The sequence below is a fragment of the Euprymna scolopes genome, chromosome 12 (genome assembly GCF_053919585.1).
Source record: "Euprymna scolopes isolate OS-2025 chromosome 12, ASM5391958v1, whole genome shotgun sequence".
NCBI lineage: Eukaryota > Metazoa > Mollusca > Cephalopoda > Sepiida > Sepiolidae > Euprymna > Euprymna scolopes.
Window position 1 is genome coordinate 56,215,297 of NC_136493.1, and position 18,365 is coordinate 56,233,661.

The 18,365-nt window shown below is 33.6% G+C and overlaps 1 protein-coding gene across 7 annotated transcripts in view; it reads right to left on the reverse strand.

The window, feature by feature from the left end:
- Positions 1 to 18,365, reverse strand: part of LOC145291298 (calaxin-like) — a 174,636-nt gene that overhangs the window by 37,403 nt on the left and 118,868 nt on the right. For 6 of the 7 annotated variants that reach the window (XM_080136979.1, XM_080136981.1, XM_080136978.1 and 3 more), the window contains 4 exons: positions 11,340 to 11,444; positions 10,588 to 10,673; positions 7,855 to 7,920; positions 2,881 to 2,985 (listed from right to left, as the gene is read on the reverse strand). In XM_080136979.1, coding sequence (XP_079993105.1) covers positions 2,881 to 2,985; positions 7,855 to 7,920; positions 10,588 to 10,673; positions 11,340 to 11,444 — 362 coding nt within the window. The remainder of the gene's footprint in view (positions 1 to 2,880; positions 2,986 to 7,854; positions 7,921 to 10,587; positions 10,674 to 11,339; positions 11,445 to 18,365) is intronic. The other variant, XM_080136980.1, reaches the window with a different exon arrangement.

Here is an 18,365-nt window from a genome sequence, read left to right on the forward strand (position 1 = left end):
TACAATGCAGAGGTAACGAAAAGGCACAAACTGAAGTAAGTGAAAAAGTTTTGTTAAAACAAATTACAAATACATGTGTACATATTCATACATTTCATATACATATTATTACTGCCTTCTACATATTACATTTAACTACATACTATACAATGCTTCAAGCAAACTACATCCACCTCTTAAAATTTTTTATATTTGTGAGTTCCAGTAATCGCATAAGCCTGACGAATTCTTACGAGAATGAAACGCAGAATATTCTGTGTAGCTTAATTGCCATATATATATTTTTATAAATTACTACCTAACTCTACCTATGTATTGAGCACTGTTGAAGTAAATACTTAAAGTTTAAGCATTAAATTATACTTTCATATATTAATTTATGTGATTAAATGAAGTAGTCATATTTCCAATTTCTATATATGATCAAAGACATTCCAATACAAAACCTATCTAAGAACATTGCCATCCACATAAAGTACCTTTGTATGAAATTTTATAAAAATCAGCCCAGCCGTTTTCAAGTTCATAGGGGACAAATTCACACACACAAACAAAGTTTCTTTTTATGCAGGATGGACCAAAAGTTACTGACCTATTTTAATTATAAATAACTTTTATTTCTAAGTATTTTTTAATTTTTTAATATTTTTTATTTTTTCAGATCCTGAAATTTAATTATGGAAAAGTTCAGTATCGTCCAATGTACAAAAATTGTACAATTTTACTATCAAAATCAAGACTCAATAATTCAAACCCAGAGAGTCTATCGAAGACATTTCAATGTGAGAGATGCACCTAGTAAGAATGCAATTAAGGGCATAGTTAAAAGATTTGAAGATCAAGGAGTTGTGAGTGATCTGCCACGTTCTGGAAGACCCAAAGCTGTTTGTAAGGATGAAAACAAAGAAAGGATACATGAAAATGTTGAAGAAAATCCCACTCGAAAACGATCATCTTTAAGAAGGATTATGAAAGGTCTAAATTTTTATCCATGCAAAGTTTAACTTGTCCAAGAATTAAAACCATAGGACTTTCACACAGGAAAAGGTTATGGCAGAGGTAATCAAAAGAGCTCAAATTTGTGAAGCAGAAAATGGAAGGCATTTGCAGGATGTCATTTTTCACATTTAACAATACAAGTTTCTCAAGCTTACTAAGGTAAAATAAAGTTTATAGCCTTTTTTTTATGATACTATAATTTCATGCATATAACTGTTAAATTAAAAACTTATTTAAAATTAAAATGGGTCAGTGATTTTTGGCCCACCTTGTATAATAATAGATTATATACATATATATAGAGTAATTTATGAGAATATATATGGCAATTAAGCCACAAAGTCTTGCGTATTTCATTCCCATAGGAAATTGTCAGGCTAAAATTATATGGATAAATGAAATACTACTATATATATATTAAATTTTTTTTTTTTTTTTTTTTTTTTTACACAGGCATCACCACATTATCAAGGCCAAGAGGCCACTCAAGGATAAGGGTTAAAGAGTGTACAGTAGAACTTGGACAATATAGTAATCATTAGTAATGAAAATTCAGTAAATTTGATAACTTATATGGAACGGCTCATCAAGAACTTATTTACGTTAGACTTGAAGACACCATATTGTAGTCAGCCGGAAAGCAGGAAAACGGAAGACAATTCCACAGGCATGCAGTTCTAAGAAAGAAGCTCTGTTCATGAAATCTACGTTTAGGTTTAGGCACAGATAAAGAGTGGGGGGAATTATTGATAGTGTTTTCAGCTAGACAAGTGTTTCTTGTGAAAGTTTGCCGAGGGGGGACCATAGACTGAAGCTCTGTAAGCTATTTTCAAATCATATGCCAAATAAAGAGTTCAAGTCATTTACAGCAGTTTTTGGACAATGTTTATTTTCAGAAGTATACAAAAACACAGAAATTTGTTTGGAATAGCATTGGTCTTCAGAACAGTTTCATTTGTACGCAGGAAGAAACAATTCTGATGTCTGAGAATAAGCATTTTCAAACCAAACAAAAACAAAAACTTCAAGTATAAAATCCAATGTTAAATACCTCAGAAAAATATGAAATTATATATGTACACAGATCAAGGCTTGGTGACCAATACTTTTATGAAGATGAGTGGTCTTAGCAATGACGACAATTGCAAGTATTGCCACACAGAAGTAGAGAATGGGAGCCACTTGTAAAGTGCTGGCTTAAACCAAGCGGAAATGGAGAAAATAACCAAATAACAAGACTTTATTTACGATGTGAAAAGAAACTGGACTCTTAGGAAGATCTTTATCATTCCAGTAATTCCAGGAGCAGCTGGGCTCATGAAAAAGAATTTCACAAAGTACATGTCGAATATACCCTGTGAACCATGTGTAAGAGAGATGTAAACAACTGTACTTTAAGGAACAATTAGAATCCTAAAAAATCTTTCAGTCGGAATTTTTGAAATAGCAGGTGAATGTCAGTACTTATTGACTGATGATAATCTAGCCATTTCCAGTTTGTTCTGTAAATTGCAATCTGAAACATTTGGGTCGATAAGAATCCTCATCTACCCTATCAAAATATGAACAGTATTTTTTTCTTTAATTATTTTTTAGATAAGAATTTTTTTGTTCAATTGAAATAGTAATCCAAATATTTTTTGTTTTTAGCTTTAGTAATAGAGGGAAAACTCCCTCGAAAATAACGAAATAGTAATTGTAGGTTGCTATTTTTATGTAGTAAACTGATCCCCCACCAAAAATTGAAGAAGTTGATTTTTTTTTTTAAATCTGAATTATAATCTGAACTGTTCTTTTTCTTGTTGTTTACTTTAGAGCTGAGAGCAGGCAAAAGGAATATTAGTTTTTTGAGTGAAATGTTATCTTTGTTTCTGATCTTACCTCATCTGTTGGTAGGCAGGGCCCAAAAGCTTCAATAAGAAGAGGTTCTTCCATCACGGATGCTTTGTAATCAGCAAACGACAGTCGCACATCATGATCAATATCCTGTTAAGTAAAGACATCAAAAGTTAATAAAAGGGAGATAACTGCCATCAACATTGTTTATATGGATGAAATACGAGAAAACGTTTGTCACCAACATTGTTTACATGCATGAAATACTAGGAAACGAATAAATAATTTTTTTTTCTCGTTTCAGTATAATTCTTTGATATGGCAGAGGCTTGTTTGAAAATAATGTTTTTTTTTTATTTTGAAGCACAAATGAACCATAATACTTTACATTTTCCTTAGCCTTTTGACTAGGAGCAAAGTGTAGTATCTGTTCTGATACTACACTTCATCTTTTCTGTCCTAGGTCAGTGAAGGAGAAATTCTTCCAGACTGAAGCAATTTTAATTTTGTCCCAGGAGGAGGTGAATTTTCCCTACATTCAAACTCGACATTGTGCCTAATTCTGTCCTCATGCAGAGGCAAGTAAACATAGACATTTATGTTTACATTTAAATTCAAGCCAGAAATTACTTTCTAATGGACAGTTTAAAGGCTTTCAAATCACTTTTGAATTTTATTCTACGTTTTACAACCATGATTCAGTTATTGCATCTTTACACTGAGTGATGATAAGCACTCTCGCTTTTTTACATTTATTATATTTGTGGAGACTGACTTAATCGTGAAATGAATCCTATGAGCCCTAAAAAGCAAACAACTTTAATTGCTACCCTTTTCCTTTCTCTATTTTGTTGTGATTTACTCTTTTCATGAAGTCGGTTTTCACAGGAATATGTGACTCAAAATATTTTCTAACAAATGAAAATTGTTTTAAACTCCAAGAAGTAACAAGTCTATGTGAAAATAGTTAGCCAGTGTGAAGTTCGAAGCTTTTATAAAGCAAGGATACAAACAAAAACTAGACAGAATTCTTAAGCCAGCCATAGTACAGAAAAACTTCAGGATGTCTGCTTAACACAGCCCTCCATGCCAAGCACAGTGGAGGCAAAAAGAACTCAATGACTCACATACTAGCTTCATCCACTCGCACATATGTATACACACACTAACAAGAACAAGGTAAACCAATGCACATACATACACAATGGCACACTGCCAAATACTCACATATGTATATAACTTACACATGCATATCCATGCTATGAACATTTTGATCTACACATTTTTTAAACCTTGTGACTACGAACCCAAATTTCTTTACTGAACACATGAACGTTTTCATAATTGAAACTAACTTTTCTATTCTTTTCTCTTGTATGAAAATGTTTTATCCATTTTGTTTTTCTCTATTTTTCATTTAAAAAACTTGGCTTACGTTTTTAGGTAGCACTTGTTATCTGGTAACCATAACATTCTTTTACTGTTTCATTTATTTTTATCATTATTATTATGCATGCATATCCGTATACATTGCTCATTTCCTTCCTTCACTAAAATATAACATTTCTACCTAATTTAAATGAAATGTTGGTGTGGTTCTTGGCTATACCCAAAGATGCTATCGTCATCTAAGATGATGTCTACCAAAGCTAGGGATCATGCCACATATTCAATTATATTGAAGTACCAAGAAATTTTAATACTCAGTATTATTTCAAACGAAATAAAAATATATATATATTTTTAACAGTAATTTACAAAACATAATTTGAAACTCTGCATTTCTGCTAAGAGAAACATAGCAGTCGTAATTTTGGAGATGAGGATTGATAATTTGGATTATTAAGATGACTGTTCTCATCCTGAAAGCTATTCTCACAACATTTTAGCTGATGTAATCTCTAAGTTTCTTCAAGTAGATCTTGTCAAACTGAAAGGATTTGTTGTTTAATAGATATAAATGTTAAGTAATTATCAGTTCTAAGTGAAATTCTTTTCAAGGTTGAAGATTCAATCGTCAATGCAGGCAATACTAAGAATACAATTATGAATTATTAAAACTTCTACCAGTCATGACTGACTGAACAAGAGCAAACTACGCCTGGTGGATTCAATAAAATGTTCTGTTTGATATTGTTTATACTGATTCTGAAGTTTGACAGAAAGATTCCCAAATTTGTGCTAAATAATAATCTATTCTAAGTGACAAGTCTTCTGAAGGTTGAAGTTTCAATCCCCAGTGCAGGCGATACTAAGAATACAATTACAAATTATTTAAATCTGCTACTTAGTAATTGATTAAGAAATGAGTGAAAGTTACATCCATAGATTAAATAATTGTGTACAGATTCCTGAGTTAAACAAAAAGATTCTCAAATTTGCAAAATGTATCTGAAGAAGATTAGAGGTCACATCTGCCGAAACGTGATTCAAATATATCTAAATAATCCAAAAGACTTTTGTGTTGTGGTAAAGGTGACCAATTATACAAAATAGGAGGAGACAATATGTAATAGTGAATAAGAGGAAGCCAAATACTTTGATAATAGTATTCGATCAATTATTTCATATACATATTAACATACTGTGTGTCTGATAATTGATTTAGAAGAAAGACACTATTCTTTTCTGGTCCGTAGGGAAGGTATGTAATCCTATAAATACAATAAAGGTAAGTAATCCTATAAATACAATAAAAGTAGGTAATCCTATACAATGAAGAAATTTTTATGTGTGAAATGTAGGTACATGCAAAATGAGTGGCCGGTCGATCCCCAATATGTATAAACAATTTGACCTTTCTTTTCATTTAAAAATTCATGAAAATTCAGAAAATCAACCAATTTTAATGAAATTTTCAGTATTTATTAATTAACGATCACAGAATATAATGAATCTATTTGTTTTGTTTTTTTAAATCTTAGTGAAAATGTATTATTTTGTGTAAACAAAAAACACCTTTGCTAAAGTTAAAGTTTTAAGTATTAAAACAAGATGCATGAATTTATTTTTGCTTTTTTTAAGAAAAGTAAAGTATTGTAGATGTTAACAATTTAAATTAAAAAAATATATTTCAGGAACATTATAAAAAATGTTCCTAAAGTCCATCTTAATGAAATGAATATAACTCCAAAAAATTTAATTTCTCAGACTAACGATATTATCATTGAATTAAGCATTGTTTATTCAATATTTTCACCAAAAACATAATATAACTGCAAAAAATATTTCATGTGATTTTAATAACAGTTTATTTATAATCTAATATTATAATATTTCCCTTGAACGAATGAATGAAAAAATCTTTTTATAATCTTGAAAATAAAAATAAAATTTAAAACATTGAGATCTCAGGTCACTAAGAGAAAAATAATTTTTAAAAATGCAATAAATTCAACTGACGATTACTTTGAAGAAGCATGAGTGGACAGAATGTTGAAAAAAAAAATAAGTAAGTTGATAAATTTTATTAGTAAATAATCATTTTCTTTCAAATTTGAATTCTATTTAATCTCTATATAAATAAAATGAACTCATTTTTTCCCGTCTGATTTTGACATTAATAGGATTAAAAATCAAGATATTTCATGCAAATATAATATGCACAAACGGCAGAACAATATCTGAGGTGTGTTATAGGCTTATTATTTCTCAAATTCCTCGATAATCTTAGATTTCTATACTTTTTCTGCTGAGAAGTCACGACCAAAATCGGTTAAGATCAATGGAAGTGGTAAAATATTTTCTCTCTAATAAATTCCTCCTCCCCCTGCCACCACTTAACACCGTTTGGGGATCGTTCACAAGGAACAATTGAGAAGAGAACACCGGTTTGGCTTCGTAGTTCTTTCATGTAAAGTTATTTAAAATCACTAAACTAAGCTGCAGTGCTCTGTGGCGTAGTGGTTAGCGTGCTGGACAATTCACATTATATTTTCACGTTCGCTCCGACCTACCGTAGTCGTTTTTTTTTTTTTTTTTTTTTTTCCTAAACAACTGGAATGGACTTTTCTTGGTGGCCGAACTGTTAACGTTGCAGATGTTTTTTTTTTTTTTGTTTTTTTTCACACTTTATTTTCCTACTTTTACTCATGACTCCGGGTTTGATCCTTCCTACTTACCTACCATAACATTTTTTAAAACTCCCCCCCCCCCCCCGTCCCGGAAACAAACACTCGGGCAACGCCGGGTACCCCCGCTAGTCATTAATAAAGAAGTGTTTTGGCTTATTTTTGAATGAATAATAAAATTTAAGAATAAATCGAGTAATGTAACTGCTAAAATTGACTTTTTGAATAATTTGGATTTTGTTTTTCAACATTTTTTACTTTACACATAAATAGACATTATTTTCCATTGAGATTAACTTCGGTCTGTTATCTTTCACACAAAATGAAAATTTAGATGTAAACTAAAAAATAATAATGGTAAACCTCATTTTAAGAAGGATAGAGCTTAGTTTTCTTCGGCCATTTTGCCTGTACCTAGTGAAATGTCATGATAGAATGCAACTGAAGATACATTACTAACAGCCACGTTATATATATAAGTAAATTTCTATCAGTCAATGTATAAATTTTGCAAAGAACAAGTATCAATTTGCTTTCAACTTTTGTAAACTACCTGTTTTGATATATATGAAATATTCTTTTGTAAACACACTGTGTATTTTCTATATAACATCACCCACACATTCTCCAAATGAGTACTTCAGCTAGTATATATAACTAAATAAATATTTAAAAATGTAAACTTGAAAATATGGTAGAATAATGGTAAAAAGGTTTAAAGAACAAATGATTTCAAGAAGATTCTATGAGATTGTATCAATTGTATATAACAACTAGAAGCAATAAATAATATTATTTATGTTTAATTGAATTTGAACTGTGAAAATTAGCATTTAAATACTCTTTATAATGTTAACTACTTTAATGATGAATGACTAAGGTTAATCGTATTAAAAGAGGTGAGACAATGTATGTACACACAAACAAATAAATAAGAAAGACACTTGACCATTTTTTTCAGCACCAAATCCACCAAGTCTTTGATTCCTTCATCTGGATCTTCTTCTGTTGGTTGCTGAAACAGATTTTTCGTAAATAAATATACTATTACTACTACTGCATCATCATTATCATCATCATTGTTTATGTGAGTTTTCCTAAAGATTTCAGCTGTTTTTATTATTACTAGCAGTGGTAAACTACATATAAATATTATATTTTAATTCATGCATATTTAGTATTTATTATTATAGCGCTAATCCTCTATTGATTATTATATTGTACCCAATATAAAGTAATGATTTCAAAAGTAAAAAAAAAACATGACTTGGATGCCATCAGTTAGAATTGAAACCAAAATATTTAGCGCTCCAGTTTTAGTCATTATTTAGCGCACCATGTCATTACCATTTCAGCTATCAACAGATTTTTTTTACTCAAGTTCATGCCTAACAAAGCATATCACCACTTGGACGTAAGGGGCTACCATTTGGGACCATGCCCAGGAAAAATTAACAAGATGTTGGTTTATGTTACATTTAAACTTCTGCATATCAGTACAGTCAGGAAAACAGATAGTAGGAAGGGAATTCCAAAGTCTAGCTGTTCAAGGGAAGAAACTATTAGAGTAGAAAGCTTTCTGGCATTTAGGTACCTCAACAGTGAAGGTGGTATTGAAAGGTTAAAAATTATGTGAGTTTAAACTATGAATGTTTTTTTCACAAAAGTAACAGTTTTATGCAACTTACTTCTGCCAAGCTTAACATTATATATTGCAAACCACACTCCTCCTTTACCACAGAGGTCAATATAGTTCCCCCAAACAGCCTCAATAATTTATTTCACTCCTAATGAAACTATCGCTAGACGTTGCCTCCCCATTATGTTACCGAGCATCTTATCTACTCTTCTGATGAGAAGCATTAGGCTTTGAAATACCATGGTATAAAGAGCTCCTTTTTACTCAAATACCCCAATTGATTTATACACCTATTAAACAAATGAATAAATCTATATATATTACTATATAGTTTTTATACCTTCATTTTCTCTTTTTACTAATTCCTGTATATATATAATTGATTAAGTTCAAGTATATTGATAGAATGAACTAAAAACTAATATTTTTTTCAAAAATGTTTCATACATGTATACAGCTTTTATCAATAAAATTATATAAATTATTGTAAATATAAATAAAATTATTGTAAGGAGTTTGCATGGATCAATCAACATTTTGACATTTCCAAATGAATCTTTCAGTCAGAAAATAACTTAAAAATAAAATGTTCCCAGTATACAGCCAAAAAGGAAAAAGAGAAAAGAAGGATATATTATTTCTTCTCTTTGGAGTTTTTCCCTAAACCAAATTAATATACTATTTTCCATCAACTTTATCCCTCCTAATAATCTGACATCCTTCTTTTCTTTTTTCTTTTTTTTTTTTTTTCATTTCTTTTTCAGCTGTATTCTGGAAATATTTTATTTTTAACTTATTTTCGGACTGCAAGATTTATTTGGGAGTCCTGCTGAGGGCATGGAAATGTCAAACTGTTGATCAATCCAATTCGATATGTTTATATACCAGCAGAACCCGTGTACCAGCATTGCCTAGTGAAAGTATAACACAAAGTCAGAGCAGATTTGGTAAAGGATCCCCCTCCCTGAAAACAAATTAAATACGGTTGTTAGGAAAGGGGCCACTGTTGGCCCTGGAAAATAGTGAGCACTGGCAGCCATGGCCAAATTGAAATCATCTGGCTTCCACTGTCGGGTATTTTCTGACAGTAGCAGCTAGTGGAGGCCAATGGCTGCTATTGTCAGCACTAGTCATTACTGACAATTAGTGCTAGTTTGGGGCAGTTACAGATGAGTACTGGCATTTACTGGTGGGCACTGGCTACCTTTACAACTGGCAGTCACTGGTGACCATGAGTGTCAACCCCAATTGAATTGCTCCAAATTGAAATCGTTTGTCTTCAACTGCTGCACATTAGTATCCACTGGCTGTCATTGGATGTCTGTGACAGGTACTGATGTTCACTGGTGGTTAGTGCTGTTTTAAGACAGTTACTTGCATTTACTGGTGGACACTGGATACTTTTACAACTGTCACTGTCGGTTACTGGAGTTCACTGTTGGTCATGTGGCTATGACTAGTATCAGCCTGATCTGAAATTAAATTCTATGTTTTTAATGCCAAGCACTGATAATCACTGACATTTAGTTGCACTTTGAAATTGTTACTTGCACTATCTGGCAGACATTGGATTCCTCTGCAATATCCATCATTGTTAGGCATTGCTAATCATGACCATTGGACTGCTCTGAAATGAAATCGCTTGTCTTCAATTGTCAGGCACTGTCATCCACTGGCGGTTATGATGGTGATAGGCAGTAATTAGTGATGAGTGCTCTTCATAGGTGATTACTGTCACTTCTTGACAGTGATGGGCAAATTGCTATTTTAAGGTGGTTACTGTCATTTCATAGCAGAGATAAGAACTGGTTTTGACACGACTTTTTACTTATGCAGAATACAGACTGTGCTATTTTTTAGATATGAATTTAAATTTATATGGTATTTCTTGTTCATTAAAATGTTAATTGAAAGTAAAAAATAGGGAAAACATCGTCTCTATTTTACACATATAGAGATATATTATTCAGTTTATAAAATGTAATAAAGATCAATATCAATTTTATCTGAATTTAAAAATGAAAAGACAAATGGAGGATCTACCTTTATCAAGCAGTTCTTCAGCATTTGAAACATTTCCTCTCTTGAAATATAACCATCTCCATTTAGATCATACACTTCAAAACAATCTGTAAAAATAGAAAATTAAAACATAAATGATTTCTGCTTTTAACAACAATGTTATGATTTTAATTTTAATGTCAGCGATTAGTTACCATACTATTGTAGGAGTAGGGAGGGCATCTATAACTAATTCCATTGGTGTAATAGTCTCATATAAGGTCAAAACACAAACGGTTTAGACAAAAGAGTGGTATGAGTTAAGATGAATAATGACATCATGTTTGCTGAGTTGATAGAAAACAAAAGTTTCAAATCAGTCCGTCCGTGGAAGTCATATGACATGTGAGTTTGCCATGGGTTGCATGAAGCAGTTGGTGAATAATGTAGAAAACTTTGATAAGCTATGTGCAAAATGTTACCTCGATTAAGTTAACTAACTAAATAATTAGCTAAGAAAACATTAGTCTCTCTCTCCCAAGTCAATTCTCTCCCAAATAAAACGTTTAAGAAAATTTTCAGCAAATATTTCCTTGTGTCTTTCCAGCATACAAAAGCTTATTTGTAAAGCAACCATTAGACAAAACTGCACCCATGAAAAGAAACAAAAGTTGCATAAAAAAGAAGTGGGGAAAAAAGAAACACACATATAAAGAACATTTTATTAAGGAAAATATGGCAATAACATTTGACCTTCATAAGTGGTGATTCATTTGTATATAAAAAATTCTTACAATGCATTTTCTCTTCGTGTGTTCCTCTCAAAAAAATTGATAGTCCACAAATCCATTCTTCCTGGCTTATCCAGCTGTCATTGTCTTTGTCAAATGCCCTGAAAACTGACAAAATAAGCTAATTAATAAATTATTTTTATATTTTATCTTCACCAAGACTTATCAGTGTGACTATATATAACTGTATCACCATTTGCATCATTCAAACACCAGACTAAAGTCACATTTGACTTCTATTCGACACCCTTACCTACACAGCCACTAAAATAGTTTTGTGAAAGAGAATGGAAATATTCCTATTATTCATTTAACAAACACAGGAAGGCTTTCTGTGTTCATCCCTCCAAAGGGGAGTAAACTTTGCAATATTGCTTTAACCTTTCATTAAACAGATAGGAAAGTACTGAGCAGAGTTGTAGACTCAGAGATTTTGGAAAGGAGTTAGAGTCGGATTCGTAAGAATACTAGGAATTGAAGTAAAATATTTTTAAATCCAATTACAATTATTATTGAATATTGAAAGACTTTTAAATAAGGAATCAGAAGTCCAGTCTCAAAATTTGGAAAATCTTATGAGTCAGGATGAGAGTCAGAGTCAAACTATATACTTTCCAACTTTGCAACCGTGGTAAAAAGAAGTCATCAGTAAACAATTGATTAATAATTTTACACTTACACTTTATATGTGCAACAAAAATAAATAATAATATTAGTGATGGGACGATTCCAATATTTTTTCTGATTCCGATGCAATTACTGATTCAGTACTAAATTCCTGATTCCGATATAATTACCAATTCCAATAGAAATCTCTAAATATTTAACAATAGAGTTGTTATTTTTCCCCAATTACCATGCAAACACATCTTAAATGTGCAGAGATTTTCTCAAATGTAACGTCACACATATGCAGGGGTGATCTCTTGAGTTTAGCTTTACTGGTAGTAAAAAAATATTTATTCTTATATTATTACTGCTAGCAATGGAAGATTTTCTTTTAAACAAAATCAAATAAAAAAGATAATTAAAGGAATCGTTTTTGGCATCGGAAAATAGGTACAATATTTTAAATTCTGATACTCCGAAAAGTTTTGATTTTTCCAATTCCCGATTCCAATTAATCATCACAACAGTAAATGTCATGATTTGCACAAAAAGAAATACATATTTTAAAAGAAAGGGGGGATCAACATTGAAAAAAATAACTATTGCATACAACGCATTTATTTTAATTAATTGGTGAAATGAAACCCTATTGTTTTTTATGTCATTTAATTTTTTTGTTAACATTTTAATTAATAATGGTCATATAACAACTTTCCTGATTGTTGAACATATTTTTACAATCACAAGTATTTGCATTCTGATACGTTTCATCTCCATATATAATATTTTCATTGCAGAAATTCACCTCTGGACCAATGTACCATAGGTTTGCAACAATAGATGCCACATACAAATTTAATACATCAACCCTGAGAGCTACTATCTTATGTAGCTTACGACCACCATTTCTGCCATATTCACTCGTGATAATAAAATACTACATTACATACGATGAGCAACACCATCACAATTGACACATCTATAGAGGAAGAAGTTCTTATTTTTCTCTCATAATATTTAGTGCTCCGACCACTACCAGTTGAGACCAGGTCAAATTCTATATTTTCTTAAGATTTTGTGCTTGCACCACCATTAACTTGTTATTACATACATACACATAACATAACCTTTCCATTTCCTGATTCAAAAATAACAAATTCTCCCTTCTCAAATTTCATCCATTTTGATTGGCTGATACCTGACTATTTGCATATCTGGAATCCACTTCTACAATAAATAAATGAACACTCCAGAAATTATATAATATAGCGTCATTCTCTACAGAAGAAAATCATGCTAAAAAAACTAACTGAATTAAACATATTAACAGATTGTTGTTGCTCTCTACAGATTACAATCAAGCTGAAAAAAACAAAAAAAAAACAAATGAAAGTAAACATATTAACTGATTAGCATGACTCTATACAGAAAACAATAACTTTGTGTTTTTTTTTTTAGCGGGTAAATTTTTACATTAGCTCCACCTCTACAATTGTCTTTAACATGATGACTTTTCTAGGTTTTCAACTATGCTGATTATGAAAATCTCATTTAAATTTGGCAGAGACAAGTACTTTTTGATGGTTGGGGGTGTCTATTCCAAAAGCCATTCTTAACATGGGGACATTGGGGGTGTCTATTCCAAAAGCCGTTCTAAACATGCGGAGGTTGGGGGTGCCTATTTCGAAAGCCGTTCTTAACATGAGGAGGTTGGGAGTTGGCCACCAATAACAACCGTACTTTAATTTTTTACGAGAGGAGGTGTCTGCATCAACCAGGCAATGCCAGTTAACGGGCCCTGCTAGTTCACCAATAATTTCTTATTTCTATGAAACTCAAGAACTTTTGCTTCTTTGTGCAATGTGATGTCTCACTGTTTTTTATGTTCATACAAGTCAGTAATTTTGTTTAGCAATTATTGAATATTTTAGTTACTATTTTACAAAATATAAAAAATACTTTTCTGTTTTTTTTTGTTTTTTCTTACAAAGGAGTCACCACTTTTCAAGGTCTGGAGGCCTCTCAAGGATAAGGGTTGATAAGTGTACAGTGGTCAATGAGACAATTTTTTTTTTTTTTAATTTTGTTTTATTACATTTTCACCCCAAACAAGGCACATTGCCACTTTGGTGTAGGGGGCTACTATCAGGGGCAGCAACTCCTGGGGCACTATGTTGGGATTTGGGCAGCAAGATGTCGGTTCACGTTACACTTGAACTTCTGCATGTCAGTACAGTTAGGGAAGCAGGGACCTGGAATGGAATTCCAGAGTCTAGCGGTTCTGGGGAAGAAACTACTGGAGTAGAAAGATCTTTTACATCTAGGGATCTCTACTGTGTGGCAGTGGGATTTAGCTGCCTGTCGGGTTTGTCGAGGGTGTCTACATCGTGGGGGCAGTAGTGAAAATTGGGTAAATTGGATTACTGAAGAGGACAGCTCAAAAAGAACTTGTTCACGTTAGACTTGAAAACGATCATATTGTAGTCAGCTGGAAAACAGGGAAATGGAAGAGAGTTCCAAAGGTGTGCAATTCAAAGAAAGAAACTTTGTTCATGGAATCTACATTTAGGTTTAGCCACAGATAAAGAGTGGGGAAATTATTGATAGGGGTTTCAACTAGACGAGTGTTTTACATGAATATTTGGCGAGCAGAGAGGACCATAAATGCTCAGATGAGCACTTGCCATGAAAATAACGATAAAACAAAGACAAGCTCACAACATCTCTTCTGTGGGAAAGAGGTTGAAGGGAAGAGAAAAGAGCATCCCCCACTAGGCTACAAAGTCTATTTTGAACTCTGTCAAGGCAGAATAAGCTGCTTCTAGCAGCTCCTGCCCAGACGTGGCAACAGTACTCCATCCTTGGACATACTTGGCTCTTATAAAGATAGAGAATTGCATCGGCAGTGAGATATCTACTGGAGTGGTAGAATGATCCCACCATTTTTCCAGCAACCCTAGTTACAGATTTGATGTACATATTCCATTTCAGATCAGGAGTAAAGGTCAGACCCAGAAGCTTGTCAAAACATGGAGCCTTCCCAAGACGAGAGCCATTCATTTCAATTGATGCCAGACAGGGATCAGAACATTGATGATGTCAAAATAGAAGCTTGGTCTTGGATGCCACTGCTTTCCCCATTGCACCATGTGCTCAAGATCAGAGGAGAAAGAATCAGAGACAAATTGGTCATTTACTGCCTTTGAAGTGTTGCCATGGATGGTAGTGTCGCCAGCATAAGTATCTATAAATGATCTTAGGATGTGATTTGGGAGATCATCGATGTAGATCAGGAAGAGAGTTGAACTCAGGATGAACCCCTGAGGAACTCCAGGATTAATATTGTGAGCTTCTGATTTCTGCCCATCAACCACTACTCATATGAACCTATCAGAGAGAAATGATTTAATAATTGAGAAGACATTTCCAGCTATACCATAGCTGGAGATCTTATGGAGTACACCTTTATGCCACACCCTATCAAAGGCCTTTGATATGTCAAGAGCAATTGCCCTAGAATAGTAAGCCTCTGTCGAGAGATTCGCTAGTCCTATGACATATAACTGTTAGCACATCTGCTGTAGATCTAGCAAAACGGAAACCACATTGCGTGTCACTGAGGAGGTTAATTTTGCTGAGGTGGCTGACTACTTCTCTATTTAACACAGATTCCAGCAACTTACTCATGACACACAGGAGACTTATTGGGCTATATTGGGAGGGAGATGATCGATCACCTGAATTTTTAAATATAGGGCTTACTGATGTTTTCCAGGGTGTTGGGAAGCAATTCTCCTTAAGACAATGCTTAAATAGCTTTGTAAGTATGGGAGCTAGTTCTGGTTGAAGGTTCTTCAGCACTATAATTGGAATGCCATCAGGGCCAGTTGCTTTACTGGAATCAAGGTTTTTGTTTATCTTGGTGACATCACACACATATATTTGCTTGTTGCATAACATGTTTTCAGATGCAGGAGGAAATATAGGGGGTTGGCGGCCGTGATCGCATAGGGTAGAATTAGCTGCAAAGTTCTTGGCAAAGAGTTTGGCTTTGTCCAATGCTGATGAGATTACCTCAGATTCATTGAAAATGGAAGGGATAGAGCACATTCTTCTGTTCAGGACCCTGTTTGCTATTTGCCAAATAGGTGGGAACCAAGCCACTGCTCAGCTACTTTGGACTTGATGAATTGAGCATATGTACGAGCCTTTTTCAAGTCTCACACAAAACACACATTCATATTTCAAGCTGTCACATACATACGCGCACACAAACATACGCACCCACGTCCACACATGTACACATATTCACGTTCGCGTACATACACTCACATTCACGTATATATACACACACGCTTACGTATACACATGTACTCACACACGCGAACACGAACACACACATGGACGACGTCACTTCCGCTTTCTAAGGAAATACACATGCGCAAAAGACACTCCAGAAGCGAGTATAAAACATGGAGACAACCTGTTTCTAATCCTCTTTTTAGGACCAACTCTCAACTAGAGAGGTTGGGCGAACAAGCCGCCGCCGTTTCGGCGCGCGCGCACGCGCACCTCACGCCCACTTCCTACTATGTATGGGGCACGAGCTAATGACTGTATGTATACATTCTCCCTCTTTCTCTCTCCATCTACTACTGGCCGCTAAGAACACCTTCGCGTAGCTGACTACTAACTGATGACAACTCTAATATCCTCTTCCTTGCCTACACGCTGGATTCTCATTTCCACTACAACACTCACTTCAATTCCCACGCGCGAACAAACAATAGTGACCCGAACTTGAGATGAAAACACATTTCCTATTCTTGCTACAACACCAGTCCTGCAACGGACATTGGTTACATACGCGCGGACATGTTATAACTAAAATGTTCATTTCTTTCAACAGCAAATAAACGACGTTTATCTTATCCATTACTTGAGTCTTTGTTTCCTTCAATTCCCATTCGTTTCATTATTCTTTTGTAACAGGATTGGGGTATTTATATATCCTAGTCCCCTACACATACAACTCTCTTGTAGTCTTTATTACTCGTTTACAGTGGTTGCTGGCAGTCCTGAAGGCGGCTTTAGTCTCAGTACATCTATTACATTGGAAGCAATGGAAAAAGTAATTTCTGTGCACAATTGCAGCAGCACATTCTGGAGAGAACAACAGCTGACTGTTAGGTTTTTGGGGAGTATGAAGCGATCTATACCTACAATTAACCATTCTGTCAGGTTTGATACTATAGAGGACACATTCTTTTTAAACATGGAACGCAGAGGTAGATCTGATATAAATGTATGGAAGCTATCCCAGTCAGTCATAGAGTACCGATATACTGCATAATAAAGAAGTACATCTGAGAACTTATTACATTTTGTTTTTATATTAACTGAAACAACCGAGTGGTCAGAAGCTCCCAGTGGAGACAGAACAGAGTACGAACATAGCTCAAAGCAAGTTGTGAGAAAAAGGTCTAGGAGACTTGCATACTGATCGTCAGTGTCGGGCAATGGGTGGGTTCATGGACAATCTGAGTAAGATCATAAACAATTGAGAAATCGTGACAGAACCTCCCCTCATCATCTGTCTTGTTTGAGTGGGCTAACCATTCTGCATTATGAACATTGAAGTCTCCACAAACGTAAATGTTAGCCAAAGGATGAGCAGACAGGATGTGGTCAATTTTCTCAGATATGCTCTTAAAGATAGTAACCCCGTGTTTGTGAAGGTGATAAAAGGCAGATATAAACGTAGTGGTGTGAGCAAGTGCAACCCAGAAACACAAATAGGGTAATTTAGGGTCTTTTCTGGAGATCTCGCAACCACATGGAGAGCCATCTCTAATGTAGGAAAATATTCCATGCCCATGGCGATCTTAGGGGGGGGGTCAGATTTTGATGTTAGAGTATCATTTAATTATGAACTCATCTAGGGAAATAGTCAGTCTAATGCCTGTTTTGCTAAGGAATAATAGGTCTGGTTGATCTCCTGGAATTGGGTTTCAACCTCTGAAAGGTTGGAATGTAGATCCCTGATGTTGGAGAAAGAGACATGGTAGTGGGAGTCTACTCTGAGTGGGCTAACTTCTCACTAGTTTATTTTTGTATTGTGTTGAAAATTCCAAATTGAACAAGATACTGAAAAAAAACATTTTTCTAATGAATGTAAATAATTTTATTTGAAAGTAAATTTCATTCTATGAGAAATGTAAATGTAAACGCTTTTTGGCACAATTACAAATAAAACAAATAAGCTTAAATTTTTCTTGTATTTTTTCATTACAAAACTGTGTGCATGTGTGTGAATACTCAGGATCATAATAACAAGATAAATGTCAAACCATATAACTTCCAAAATACTGAAAATTTTTGTAAAACATTTCTCAAATTCACTTATTCAAAAATAAAATA